Below are 14882 nucleotides of genomic sequence, written 5' to 3'. Positions count from 1 at the left end.
ATGTCTAGAAACCAAACTATGGCGAGAAATCTCAAGTAAAAACTCTATCATAAACCATGTCAAACTCGAAACAGAGTAGAAGATAACTCGACCACTACACAATCAAGGAACCATGATCAAACGCATCAAGATCGATGCTCACGTATGCATAAAACAGCTCCACAATCTGCAAACTTTGCAAGTACACAACTAGGACAAATAGCTTAACCGAGCATAAAGCGCATAACCGTATACGCAAGTAGTGCGTAAACTAGCTCAAAACACATCCCATAAAAGAAACTGCCTGCAAAATCTACAAAGCCTTGTGAAACCTGTGATTGTTATTTTGTAGACACATAAGCATATGCAATCCTCACTCCTGCGAGAGTGGATAAAAGAACATTAAATTGTGTCCAAGCTGATTAAATTGTGTCCAAACTGAAAAAACCTGTCAAAGTCAGACCACTAAATCATCAGAAAGTAGGCTCCAAATACGTGCAAAACATAGCGAGAATCTGGGGACAAACGGACAGAGTTTCCCCTATATTTTGAGTTACATCTCAAAAAATCTCACCAAAAAAAAATGCACCAAAAGAGACTCAGTGTCTTAGTAAACAGATCCACCAAAAGTATACATGCACTGCCAAAACCCTAGCAAACTGACTCAGTTCTGAATGAGTGTCTTTATGGACCTGTATCTATTCAAAAGAGATGTAAACCTATGAATCTGCTATCTACGAGCTGTACCAAGTTGAAGTTGTATCCGCACATGCATACATAGCATAAATTGGACAAAATCGTATTAAACCCACCCTCTGGAACACCCCACACAATTATACAATGCATACAAAACCGCATCCGGATGTGTAACAATCCTAAAGTCACATCCCAAAGCATCACTTGTATACACAAAAGCAAGGTCAATTCCCTCTCAAATAGCACCATAGTGTCCCATACATATCCATAGATGCAAACTGCACAATGCTCTGCAATGTAGCAATCAAACTGCAAAGCTTTGATATGGTGAGGTTGTTGCACACGCTGCTCTTGCTTCTTCTCAACAAAATTCAGTAATTTCTTGCTACGCAAACTCTCTACAAGTTGAATATACATGTCTAAGCTCATATCTTAAATATGGGCTTCTCTTGCACTGCAATCTGTGTGTGTGCACATAATGTCGACATAGACGCTTTGCTGTACACGAGCAAAATCACTCGCAAACTCGTGATGCACACATGTTTCCAAGAAACTCCCTTCTCCCTTCTCTTGAATCTAATACCGTCAATATGATTGTCATTGTGAAGCCGGCGACTCGACTGTTGCACTACACCCGCACAAATTGAAGCTCTGATACCACTTGTGAGAGCACTAAGTGCGAAAGTGATGTGCGATGCGTGCAGAGTAGCGAGGGAGGAGAAGAGTAGAAGACACACTATGTGAGTGGAGCAACCTCCAAGAATGTGATGAGGAGCTTCTTATTCTTTGTGTATATCTAGGATAAGGAATGTGCATGTACATACAGTGAGCGATTGAACATTGGATTTCCGGTCCCGGGCAAAGGCGTAATGCCTTTACCCCAACACTTTGTGGTTGGTATGTTTAATGAGAGATATGGACAAGGATCGAAAGATTCCAAAGTTGCATTGTGATAGAGTATCATTGCTTTGACAAAGAATCATGTGTTTCATCCCAAAACAAAACACATAGGTGTGGTATCACTTCATATGAGATGTGTTGATAGATAAGCGAATTGAGCTTTTCAAAGTTCATACTGACTATAATCCTACATATGCTCTTATGAAGAGCCTAGCTTCAATGCAATTTACGCATTGCTAAAGCTGATGTTTGTACATGTTTTGTACATACTTTTGTTCTTTGGTCACTTAGGACCACATTGGCCTTTAAGTAGTAGGTTGTTGGGGTAAAGGCCATGTCAGCCTATCCAACATCACTAACACTCATCTTTGACTCGCTAACCTTATTCTTGGAATTTATTAGATGAATAAGGGGTCACAACCAATTCACATTGTAGTGATTCCACCAAGAAAGCATCTTTCTCTTTTCATCTCTTTCCTCATTGCACATGCAGTATGCACGTGCTCCCGCATGACACACTCATTGTAGATAAGTTGTCTAAGGAAATTAAAAGAATATGAGTTGAGAACATGAGATAAGTCATTTATTCTCATGATGATACCATTTCTTTGTTTTGGTCAAGCACACCATTATTATAGAAAAAGGAGTTCACTTAGCAAAATGGTGTGGTATTGCACATACCTATCAAGTATCTATGTTGCTAAATAGGAATTTTTGTTAAACATTTAATTTGTTTTGGTCAAGCAGACCATGCTCTTTGAAAGACGAGTTCACTTAGTTGCATGAATTGCTTTACATTGTGGTATGAGGCACATCTATCAAGTATCTTTCTGGCTGATTAGCAACTTAAGCTTTTAGATAATTAGCTATCATGGAGGACGATGCATCTTTTAATGGGGGGGAAAATAGTAACAGAGTTGCCGCTCCATAGAGAATCACAGATTTGAACAAGTACTCAAGATATCAAGGCCATTACAATCATTTTTTAAAAAATCTTCATATAGAAGAATTTATGATCTTTGATGGGGTTCTTATATTGGCTAACTGTTTTTTTACCTCAATTGTAGCTATATAGTTTGTAGACATTGCAAAGAGAAATTTAAGGTTCAACTGTGGACTAAACACTCAACGAGAAAATGTAACCGAACTAGAATTAATTCTTGCATAGTTTGGCATGTGTTTTGCTAGAAAATATTTCTTTTCTGACTACACCTCCAAGCTGATCATTGAGGATATTGATCTGAGCTAAGAGGGTAAGAATGTTAGACATCAAGTAAAACCTAGCATATTTACAAAGTGACTAGCAATGAAAAGTTACCGAATTACGAGATTCATGAATAGCTAGGATCTGTTGACAATTCATGGCCCTAACGTGAAAGTGTGTAAGCAAGTTGGATGGCTATGCATGTCGCAAAATCAAAGGTGTTAAGATTAGTCGTGGATTGCAACAAGAAGCTAGGGATCTGACCTACACTCAAAGGTGTTTATGAGTAGGAAAAGTTGCATACATGGGACAAGAATGCCAATGGGTAATGGAGGACACTTTAGTGGAGCTTCAAGGGAAAAGTCTCATGGACTGTTTCAAAAGATCAAGCGCTTTTCCAATATAAACCAAGATTGGACGAAGAGTTTAATACACTATCCTCACTTTTCATATTCTCTCTCTCATTACCTCTAGGAGCAAAGGGAATGTATAGAATAATCATATGAAGAAAAATCTAGAACTAGTTAAGCATTTTTTTCCCTTTACAAACCCCTTCCCTCTCTCCTTTACACTACACAACCCTCCCACTCTCTCTATCATTCTCTCTCCACAAACCCACGGTTTACATTGCTCTAAAGCAATGATGGATAGTTCCAACATCATGAAATAATGGGGTTTGCGCATCAGATGCAAGGTTGCCGCTTCAACTAAAACAAAATGAGATGGCAACAAGATTGTGCTCAGGCCTATCAAAGTAGGATCCACATTGGTTGTTTCTAGCTTCCTTAGTTTCATGCAAAATCAAGCTAGTTGTGTGTATCAAGTGACTTCTTCTAATTTGCAAGGTCCTTGTGTGAAAGAATGAGCTAGCAACGAGCAATTAGAAAGATGGGCCAAGGATTTGAGCTCATTTTTCTCTCATGTGTACTTGTAGCATTGGTGAATGGACGTTTCCTTGTTGTGACTAGTTTGCTCTTCCTCCTAGAGACTAATTTTTTTCTGACCCAATATGCAACTTAACTAAGGTAATACTATGGCAATACCATGAGAATCTTTACTTCACTTTTCACCTTGTTAAAACAAAAACAAGTGGCATAAAACATTGTGGTTCTAAACATTGCTAAGCCAAATATTGAATTTATTTTTGCAATTCATTCATATAGAGGTCTAAGTCTTTTTTCTTGTGGTTTGAAAGCCTTGAATCTCATGTGGAAATCTTATTGAGCAACAATTAATGTAGATGTAGAGAGAAATTTTGGCAAAAGTTTTGAAAATGACACCATATCAATATCTATAATTATTGATAGAGAGATTTTAAACCTGTATATATATTATGGGGAGGACTCCAAGTTGACCATACCAACTTCAAAGAAAGGGGGGTATAAGACTACCTTAGAATTTGTAGATAGGGGGTTAAGTTAGTGCTATAGGATCCATAGATTAAGGGGTTTCTCTATATGGTTGCGCGCAGGTGATGCCCAATCTACTACCACATGGCACTCTCCAAATTCACCTTGTCTTAGTATAGAGCCCAAAGCAAAATGAGCCGGGGTGGGAGGTGTAGATGGAGAATCCGAAGCAGATGATAAAGTTTACATAAGTATTATTGTTTGATAGAAATTTGGTTACTTGAATGGGTCCAAGGATGTCTGCTCAATGTGGAAGCCATGAAGACGAAAGAGCAACGGTGGAGATGGCACTTGATGCCAAATTTATGGGAACAATGTCCTATTTTTTAAGGGCACGATCCACAAGGTTTCATTGCATGCTATGAAGCGGAGATGAAGAGGCGAGGGCTCATAGCAAGTGGTCAAGGGAAATTAATCCTCATCATCGGTTACCGCAAGTGGTTGGGCAAGGGCAATCCTTCGTTGTTGGTCAACACAAATGGCCGCAAGTAGAGCAGTTTCCGAGAGCACTCAGATGTCAGTGCAAGTGGAAGAGGACCACAAGAGGGTGGGAGTGTAAGTGCAACACGGCCTTTAGCAAGCAAGTGCAGACAACGAGGTAGGGAGAGGTCTAATTGACAGAGAGAGAGAGAGAGGGGAAAGGGGGGGGGGGGGTCTAGAGGATAGCTCTACTTCATAATTAAAACCAATGAAAGTAATTAAACTATTGAAAACCAATGAAATTAGTTATACTACTGAAGAAGCATACCTCCTCCATTCACATTTAGCGGTCAAGGGCAGATAGCTACTACCCATCACAAGCAATTTATTCATTCGTATACAAGACTGGACATAGTAAAAGCTTGTTCTGCCTTCTCTAAGCTCCAATCTACCTCGTGACATGAAGCAAAACTACCATCAGAGCAAAGGTTTCGATCTCTAACAACCCCGTCCACATCTAGGCCGGTTAAGCTAACCATCACACCACCCCGCACATCAAGCTTCAGATATAGAGCTTTCAAAAGTATTTTTGAGCTTTTACACGTGCACTCATAGGCGCCCAGTTTTATGGTTAGTCTATTATCCTAGTGGGTCAATTCAAACTTTTTTGTCAAAATTTATACACATGAGCCGTTATGCATTTCAAAACTAAAAAACATTTGGTAGGGCAACCGAGACAGGCCTTACAAGGTTTAAATCTCAAACTTCATACGTGGCAAGGGCTACTTATGAAATAGTTAGAATGAACTGCCTTTGGTTTATTTTGTTAAACAAGGAGTTATTCACAGATTGGTAAAGTCAATTTCTGTAGAAGCCAAAATTTTCAAACCAAGCTATGAGTTGCTACACACACTTAAAAAGAAACTTTCGAACATACAAATATCTCGCCATACAAAAGCTTGACAAAATCCCAAAAAGGACAAACCTTTCGCAAACCTGCAACAACACTCTTGGTCCAGAGCGTTCGATACTATATCAAACTCATCGCCAAAAGCTTGACAAAGTCTCATTTGTACAAGACCAAGATTTCAAAAAATAACATATGGCAAATCAAAAATTATACACCTGATGAAAAATCAAGCTCGAAACCAACGCTTGATTGATATTCAAAGTTTTGCAAAATGATAGCATAAACATGGCAAAAGCAAAGCTATCGGACTGCCAACGAAGATAATTATGTCTTGTTTAGGGTCAAAGAAGCCTTGTACGTATGTCCAAAGAAATTCACATTCCAATCAGGAAGCCCAGAAAAGAGAAATGTTTCCAAAATGGTAGGGACGCTACTCATCATCAGAAGGACATGGACCGCAAACCTTTGTCTGAAGACAATTGATGAAAGTAGAAAAATCAGACTCCATCATCATACAATGGCGCATCTGCTTGATGCAAGCAACTCCCATTCGTCCACACCCAGCAAGAATGTCAACAACAAAGTCATCCTCATAAGTGAAGGTCTCCAATAACCAATTGTACCAAACAAGATTAAAAAGTATTATAGTGTCACTAAAGAAACTAAGTTTGAATACCGAAGCATACACAAAAAAAGAGCTTGTAAGTGCAAGCAAGTCAAAAAGAGAGAGGAGTAACAAAAAAGAGACTGTTTTCAAGCAGCTACACATGGTAAACACCTGTAAAAGAGTGTAGAGCGCTCGGCTCCCCCCCTAACTAGCTCCCCATCAACTACTGTGTAGTCCCTATGGTTACGTACAAGAGCCTCATGATGCAACTCATTGAGCTGGAAACATAGAGTCTGTGGCCTCCTCGCCCGCTTCTCTATCATAATCTGGAACATGCATGCCTTTACGGTATAACAAGCCAAGGGTGAGATCATTGACCTGCAAAATCAATATCATTTGATAAGGTGATGTCAAACTTGAATACAGCCTAGACATGGTGACCAACCTGCTCTTGTGTGTCTGGATGCAAGTAGCCACCATCACAGACGAGCGTCCACGAGCGATGGAGATGCAATGAGCTTTTTCCAGCGTGCTTCAATAGCTTGCCAAAGTGCTCAGCAAGACAGAGTAACAAGAAATCCCTCATCAGCAAGATATGTATCTGCAAACTCCATGACCCCTGCGACTAATGATGTAGAGAATATATTCCACTTCGGTATATCAGGAAGCACGCCATCTAATTCAATAAAAATATATATATTACGTAAAATAAAGTTTAAGTCATATCAATAAATTATATCCCAAGAGCGATAAATACCGGGCGAGCTCATGAACTACCATGGACGTTGGAAAATCAGCAAAGATGAGACGTGCCACTTTTATGGAGGGTGTGCCTCCATGGTGATACTCGTACTCATGGCAAAGGTGAGAGCGTGAAGTCTCGAACCACTGCACGACACTACATAAAAGTCGAGGATCATTAGAAACATAGCTTTTCAGATCTCACATAACCTCATTATTAAAACTAAGAGTAATTTTGTTATACCTGTCATGAGAAAATGTATCTAGGGCTGCAACATCAACAAAATGGTATCCACATATGTTACATATCGAGCATCTTGTCCAATTAAAAAAGAATATTTCATGATGAATTTAAAAGAATTATTCTGCATAAAAGATGATAATCACAGGTTAACAAACTGTTGTACCTGTGTGACGCTGTAAAGGTCGCCTCTCAGAAGCAGATCGATCGGCGATGGACTGTACCAATTTGCTTGGTTGAGAATTGCCATTTGTGTGCTTTAGAATTGTATGATTCTTCTCAAGGAATACTTTATCCAATAAAAATACTCTTGGTTAACAATCATAGTAACAAGAAATGGCGTTTCGGGGGCCGAAAATTGAAACGCCGTTTTGAACCCTTTTTTTTTTCAAGCGTAAATTTGGGGGGAAAACTTGATTTTTTCCAAATTGCTGTTTTTGCGAGTAGTTCGTGGGCAAAGCTTTAGGAACGAACAACAAGTGTCTGCACACACGAAAAGATAGGCTCTTATAGCGTATGGATAATTTTCACAAGTGACATGTATGATGTATTTTGTAAGTTGTACCTTGATTTGACACTCTATAGTATTTGAAATAGTCTATTAAGTTGTAACTTCTAGGGTTGTAGACTCTAGGTTTACGGTTTTCTGTATCTTTTTTTGAAGCCTTGAGGTTTTTGAAACTTCTCAATCATGTTTTGTTGTGTTTCAGTTTATGAGATACATTGTTTATAATTTTATTTTATTTTTAAAAGCCGTTTTTTGACCGTTTTCACCTCGGACGAAACTCCGAAACACCGGTTTTTCTGTTTCCGTTTCGGGTGGTAATTATGATTACAATTTGTGGTCACGTTGTGTTATAAGAATAAGAGTAGAGCAAAGCACTTACATGCTTGTAATTGACTTTCTTGCCTTGGAACTACACCGAGTGGATACTCAATCCACCAAGGACACAAACCATGCTCCCATGCGGTGATACCTCGGTCCAACATACTTGGTGAAAACATTGTGTCCCCATCTGCTAGATCCATCCATTCTTCTATTTCTGAGGGAACCTCAAGAATTGTATTTTGTTTTTGACAATCCACCAACCATCTGGAAAAAAATTGCATAACTAAGGGACGCACTAATGCAAGCAAAATTATCATATCATTCAAAATGATACCTGTAAACAAGCCTTTTGCTTGAAAACGTCAATTCAGGAAAACTGACTCCATCAGAGGCGCTCTTCATGGCTATGGTGGACATCACAAGAGACAAGCTGTATTGCTTGAACAGTGCAAAGGTCACTATGGAGAGGTATAATTGAATCTATTCTTAATTTAATAAGAAATTATTTGTGGTTATCAATTGGTTTTTTATTAGTTGTTTTGTGTTGGAGCGTATAGACGTAAAAAAATATTGCATATGATGACATTGACAAAAGTCAAAGATTCGAAAGGAGCACACTTCTGTGATTACAAGAAGTTAAGGTCGTACATGCGACAAAAGGTTTATTGGCAAAGCATATATGAGGAGGATTGTAATCAAATTGCCAAGTTTGAAGTTGAAGCGCCTCAAATGCCCAAGAATTTTGAAGAATTTTTTAGGTCTCAAAGAAAGATCCACGTTGTGGGTGCTTTCTCGCACATATTTGGAGCCATGAAGCGCGCCTCTGATGGAGTCAGCTTGCCTGAATTGACGTTTTCAAGCAAAAGGCTTGTTTACATATATCATTTTGAATGATATGATAATTTTGCTTGCATTAGTGCGTCCTTTAGTTATGCTATTTTTTTCTATATGGTTGCTGGATTATCAAAAACAAAACACAATTAACACAAGGAATTGTGTTTTGTTTTTTATAATCCAGCAACCATCTTTAAAAAAATTGCATAACTAAGGGACGCACTAATGCAAGCAAAATTATCATATCATTCAAAATGATATCTGTAAACAAGCCTTTTGCTTGAAAACGTCAATTCAGGCAAGCTGATTCCATCAGAGGCGCTCTTCATGAATCCAAATATGTACGAAAAAACACCCACAACGTGGATCTAATTTCTTTGAGACCTAAAAAATTCTTCAAAATTCTTGGGCATTTAAGGCCCTTCAACTTCAAACTTGACAATTTGATTACAATCCTCCTCATACATGCTTTGCCAATAAACCTCTTGTCGTATGTACGACCTTAACTTCTTGTAATCACAGAAGTGTGCTCCTTTCGAATCTGACTTTTGTCAATGTCATCATATGCAATATTTCTTTACGTCTATACGCTCCAACACAAAACAACTAATAAAAGACCAATTGATCATCACAAATAATTTCTCATCAAATTAAGAATAGATTCAATCATAACTCTCCATAGTGATCTCTACACTCCTCAAACAATACAGGTTATCTCTTGTGATGCCAACCATAGCTTTGTCCTTTCAATGTCTATTGAAAAGGATGGAAAAACTCATTGTCATTTAGCCAGATTTGCAGTAGCAAGATATTTGTAGCCGCTAGCCCGCAACCTATTCTTCTCTCGTCTAATGGATTCATCAAATTTCTTCTTCAATTCATCTCCAACCAAGCCATTACCAATGAGCTTAGCCTTTTCTTCTTTAAGAAAATCGTCCCACTTTATCTTTGATTTAATAATGTTCAAAGAATCATATGTATAAGAATCAAAGCACAACATACAATTAAACACGCAAATATTTTGGCAACAATCTTCACCTTTCATACAAGCCGTGAAATTAACGCACATGGAGTCGAATACCATGGAGCCAAATTTGAACGTGCCTCTAACTTCAATTCTGCTTCCATCCATGACCGTTGCTCTACGCTCAACTTTTACATTATACTTTGCTTGTTGGCCAAACCAAATTTTTGAAACATCAAAATTTCATGGCCTAAATTTGGTGTGGCAGAGGCCCTAGAAATTCTGTAAGAAAAAAACAATAAGGCAAGTAATGGACGAACTTGACAAAGAACAATGGTTACAATAATCTAAAAACTAGACTTACGCATTTGTAGCATCAAGAGCAAGAATAAGCTCTCTCTCTTTTTTTTTCAACCTCAATAAACTGACATCGGACCCGTACATGACATTCCTCACGTTCAGAGTACACTTTTCAAAAGACAACAAATGTAACATTTAGTAAACAATACAAATAATTCATTAATTACTCTTGTCAAATTAACTACGAACATACCCCCCTCTATTCTCTTCATCCATGTTTTCAACCTGTGATTCCCATCTCATACAAAAAATAGTTTGTCATGTAGGTCTTCCGACTCGTCTGTAAGCTCACTTTCAAATTCAGCATTGGTCCTTTTCCACATTGGATCCCAGCTGTCAATCATATCTTTTGTGACATGCTTCAATTCACCACGTCGACCCTTAATAGATACAACCCATGGTGGATATGTAGGCAGCTTAATCAAAAAGTGAAATGAGCCAAGTAGCATCATTTACTGCAATCCGCACTGCATCTATAGCAACCAATCGGCACAAAGGAATCATTGGGGGTTCACTACCCCTAATCATATGACATTGGCCCAATACATCTTTCATTAAACCCGATGATAAACTTTTCCCAAAATGACGGTCATGTTTTTCTTCTTTCTCATCTTTCTTTTCCTCAACTACATGTGTTACAGCCAAGGTATTTGAATCTCTCACTGTCGTATCTCGTTTCAAAGCTTCATCATCAACATAAAAATGATGCGCTTGATGTTCTCTACCTCTTTTTTTTTAGGATCTCGATTGCAAGTTCAAGACTTCTTGATCCTTGATAGACACATTTCTCCTCCTACCTTCACGAGAGTGTTTGGGAACCATAATAAAAAGCCTGTACACTATGTAAGTATTCTTAAATAGAGAAACAATATGACCATTCATAACCCAATAACATCATTGTAAACAAATATATCATTATTCAAAGCAAAAAATTCTGAGCACTCTAACCATTGTGTGTGTGTGTGTGTGTGTGTGTGTGTGTGTGTGTGTGAGAGAGAGAGAGAGAGAGAGAGAGAGAGAGAGAGTTTACGTCTTCTATTTTAATCCGAAACAAGCACAGTCTGAAAAATGATAGCTTGTATGTGCCGAGGTGATGTGAGCGAGCCTTCAAGCAAGCAAGCACGCACGTGTGTGTGTGTGTGTGTGTGTGTTATAGAGGTGTGAGAGCTACGCGAAAGCTGCCCGCACGCCCTGTCTGGCTGCAATCTTAGCGCCAGTGGACTCCAGCGAGACCTTCTCCTCTAAGTGGACCTCCGGCTGCGTGGCTTACGCGACTGTAGGACCTGCGTCCAAACAGCTCGCAAGTTTCTCAGCGCCTGCTCTGTTGGATTTCCGCCTGCTGTTGCTGGTCTGCTTTGACATGTGTGTGTGTGTGTGTGTGTGTGTGTGTGTGTGTGTGTGTGTGTGTGTGTGTGTGTGTGTGAGAGAGAGAGAGAGAGAGAGAGAGAGAGAGCGTGCATGTGTATGACGCTCGTGGGGGATTTGGGTGTGTGGTGAACCCTTCGGCCACTCGTCTGTCGCGTGACTATGCTCTGCACATCTACCCTGTGCAGGCCCTTCACAGCGCGCCGGTGGTTGAAATTTGATTTCGCCTCCATGCGGTCCTTGCGTCGTCTTGTGTGAGAGAGAGAGAGGTGTGAGTGTTTCTGTACAGCTTGTCTATGTGTGTCTGTCTGTCTGTGTCTATAGCAGTCATATATCAAAAACCTCCCAAAAAAAAGTGTGTGTGTGTGAGCTTCACATGGATTCGACTGATCAATGTATATATAAGCGTCGGAAAGCCATGGAAACTTCGGATATAGATGCTTTGAGCCTTATCAAAGAATCTTTGCATGAGGATTTCCAAGATGCACGTCAAGCCTGGGAAGGATCTGCTCCCGTCATGGAAGTGTGTATCCCTATACAGGAGCTTATGGATCCTGTTGCTCAATATGCACTTAACGCGGTGATTCTTTTTTTCCTGGGTAGAATGCCTACGGCTCAAGATGTAGGCCAATGGGTTGATTTCCTACTCAAACGGCAAGCAGTCCGAGGGGTTTACTTTGGCGCGCGAGGGTTCTACGAAGTCTTGCTGGCCAACATGGATGCTCGGGATGCTCTGCTTGAAATGTCTCCTCTTTTTTTCAATACGCAGATGACTCATGTGCTGCCTTGGGCTCTTATCAAGGGAGGATGTGTCGATGGACACTCGTACTTGAGTTTTCTTCCCCCCTTCTTTTCTTATTTCCTCGCCCACTGTATATATCGTATAGAATGCATAGTTCTTTGAATTGCAACTCCTATAATGTGCGTGGGTTATGCAATCACGACAAGTGGCGGCTTACCTAACACTATGTACATACATGTAAAGCGGACATTGTGGTTCTTCAAGAGCATAACCGGCACCAATTTGCAGGACAGACTTCTTACTCTGCGGGCTACTGGATAGCTTATGCAGGATCGGCTCGCCATTCTAAAGTGCTTATGCTTGTTCGACATGAACTCTTCCCAACCTTGGTTTTCAATGACTGCTGGGAGATGGATGGTCATTCAATGTATTGTCAATAGGGTAGTTTTCGAATTTGGAGGATTATATGCATACACAGCATGTGCAGATAGAGCACGGTTATTGAGTGCTATTGCTTCTTATTGTTGACGTTCCAATGCCTCTCTGCAGCGATTTTAATAATGCACCAAACCTTGTGGATAATACTACTGGCCATTCTCACATGCTTCATATGGAACGGCAATCATGGGACCAATTTATGTCGACCTGTAATGGGTTTGATTTGTGGCCCTTTTTGCATGAGACTAATTGAGGATTCACCTTCAGCACAATGCTCAATCTATGTATTGCGCTCGGCTGGATCGCTGGTATCTTTTTGACATGCAACAGTATGATGACTTTGTATGCGAGATGAGGATTGATTATGCAATGTGTCTCTCGGATCATTTTCCCGTATGCTTGAAACTTCGTTTTGGCTCTTTTGATGTCAATGATCGCCTACCCAAGAAGAGACTTTTGCATGTCAATAATGCTTCTCTCAAGCACGAGCCTTTTCGCGCTATGATTGTGAATATCATCCCGTATGCGTGTTCAATCGGTTATAGGGATTATGGCAGGGATTATTTGTCACAATTAAGGTTGAGGTGCTTGTCATGCTAGGGTTGTACTTGAGGTGAGAACCCAGCCCAAGCTTGAGGGGCTTAAGGACCAAGCTTGTGGTGAGAACTAGGCCCAAGTTTGAGTGGCTTGAGGTGTGCAAAAGTCAAGATTCAATCCCTAGAAGGAGGGGGCAAGCCCTACATGAGGGGGGATGAGAGAGAACACACATACATTCACACAAGGCATGCCTAGCACAAAGAAAGCAAAAGGTACACTTGTCAAGTTCCTCCTCATGTTGCCCTCATGGTGTGCCTGAAGCCTATTGGTTGGCCACCCAAGGGGTCCAATGATAATTTAGGAGATTTAATTAATTGTCTTTGCATTTATTAAGTCCTCTCTCTCAAAGGGGAAAGGGGAACACTTGTCCCAAGGCTACCCTTGTTGCTTGTAATGCCTCCTGCTTATGATTGTCTAGGCCTGGAGGGGTCCAATGAGCTTCAAGCATGAGCTAAAAGGGGGGGGGGGGGGGAATATCGACCAAAGCAAGCTAGGGGGTTGCTTGAGGGGTATACTCTCCCACACATACTCACACACACTCTCATTGTGTGAAGTGCAAAAGTGCAAGAGCTCCCTCTCCTCCAAGCAAGTAGAGAGGTTGAGAGCCTACACCAACACTCTTGGCTATGGAGTGCAAATCCAACCAAGAGCCATGCTTCAATGCTTAAGCTTGCCATCTTCTCCATCTTCATAACGATGCTATTATGTATGCTAGCAAGAAGAGTACTGATAAGTGAGGAACTAATTATTTCTCCAATGAAATGTTTCTTCTTCCTCTTCCCTACCCTCATTCCCTGCTAGCTCTCTCCACCTTCAAAGGTGTTTGAGGTTTTGGGACTGATGCTTGGGATAGTTAAAGCTTTCCAAAAAGTTTGTGTTATGTTTGTGATGCATGAAGCTTTCCATCTTCATTGCATCACCTAGGTCACAAGGAACACAAAGATTGTATTGTAACAAGTCTCTCTTAATGGGAGAAATCATAATACAAATGCCTATTGGAGGGGGGACCTGCTCCACATAAATCGGGTCCTCAACTGTTGTCATGTTCTCTAAATTCTCTCTTGCAAAAGTATTGTTCATGCCAAGTTAACTAATTGCTATGTCTATGTTGTTATCTTCAATTATGTTCACCCGCTATGCTCACAAAGTAATTTCTCAAAAGTAATCTCATTAATTTCCGCTACACTCAAGTTAATAGGCCAATTCCATTCCAGCCGACCCCTTTGACGCTGAAACCGGGGCCCTCCCAATCCCTGCACATTCCATGAGATGATCCTCATGGAGTCAGTGAGAGAAAACAGATGTTGCCACAGCGGCCAACCTCGCTATCTTTGAGGCTGGTTTGGATGGAGAGTAGTCCGCATCCGAACGACCTCTAGACAAGAGCAAAAGAAGTGATTGTCCCGTCCAGACCCAAGCCGAGTATGCAGCCCGAAGGACTACATCCTCTGTCCAAGAATCCTCATGTACAAATACATAACAAGGAGGGCACTGAGTGTCAGCAAACAAACGCACCACAATGTGCCTGCAACCCGCTGCATCCGGAGGCGTCACGCTGAACCTGGAAAGAGGCCAAAGTGTTTGTACCAGATCTATTATCCCTAAGTCCCCTATGTGGTGGGAGAACTCAGTAGCCTGAATTTGGA

At 40.4% G+C, this 14882-nt stretch overlaps 2 protein-coding genes across 5 annotated transcripts in view; both read right to left on the bottom strand.

Annotated features, from left to right (window-relative positions):
• Window positions 1–5750: 5750 nt before the first annotated feature.
• LOC147452388 (uncharacterized) lies at window positions 5751–6709 on the bottom strand. Its single transcript, XM_086518105.1, has 3 exons — window positions 6571–6709; window positions 6297–6503; window positions 5751–5987 (listed from the first exon to the last, which is right to left on the bottom strand). Exons 1-3 carry the CDS (start codon window positions 6603–6605, stop codon window positions 5843–5845), a joined length of 387 nt encoding a protein of 128 aa, XP_086374231.1. The 5' UTR covers window positions 6606–6709; the 3' UTR covers window positions 5751–5842.
• The window catches only part of LOC147452387 (uncharacterized), a 43581-nt gene continuing 35361 nt past the window's right edge, over window positions 6663–14882 (bottom strand). For 2 of the 4 annotated variants that reach the window (XM_086518101.1, XM_086518103.1), the window contains exons 2-9: window positions 10099–10202; window positions 9809–10016; window positions 8271–9716; window positions 7995–8200; window positions 7274–7396; window positions 7111–7135; window positions 6883–7023; window positions 6663–6801 (exon numbers count right to left, since the gene is read on the bottom strand). In XM_086518101.1, the coding sequence (XP_086374227.1) occupies window positions 6786–6801; window positions 6883–7023; window positions 7111–7135; window positions 7274–7396; window positions 7995–8200; window positions 8271–8353 (594 nt within the window). In that variant the 5' untranslated portion in view covers window positions 8354–9716; window positions 9809–10016; window positions 10099–10202 and the 3' untranslated portion in view covers window positions 6663–6785. Of the gene's footprint in view, window positions 6802–6882; window positions 7024–7110; window positions 7136–7273; window positions 7397–7994; window positions 8201–8270; window positions 9717–9808; window positions 10017–10098; window positions 10203–10287; window positions 10927–14882 lie in introns of all 4 variants that reach the window. The other 2 variants (XM_086518102.1, XM_086518104.1) reach the window with 2 other exon arrangements.

Source organism: Adiantum capillus-veneris, chromosome 8 (assembly GCF_014529385.1).
Source record: "Adiantum capillus-veneris isolate H3 chromosome 8, ASM1452938v2, whole genome shotgun sequence".
In the NCBI taxonomy this organism is placed as follows: domain Eukaryota; kingdom Viridiplantae; phylum Streptophyta; class Polypodiopsida; order Polypodiales; family Pteridaceae; genus Adiantum; species Adiantum capillus-veneris.
Note: the sequence above shows the minus strand (reverse complement) of the source record. Positions and strands in the feature narration are given on the sequence as shown.

Excerpts from the sequence above, each read along its gene's own strand:
- LOC147452388 (XM_086518105.1), bottom strand. The coding sequence starts at position 6,605 with ATGGTGGCTACTTGCATCCAGACACACAAGAGCAG. Across the intron at positions 6,504-6,570 it reads ATCCAGACACACAAGAGCAG|GTCAATGATCTCACCCTTGG; the intron begins GTTGGTCACCAT and ends TTGATTTTGCAG. Across the intron at positions 5,988-6,296 it reads CGCTCTACACTCTTTTACAG|ACAAAGGTTTGCGGTCCATG; the intron begins GTGTTTACCATG and ends AATTGTCTTCAG.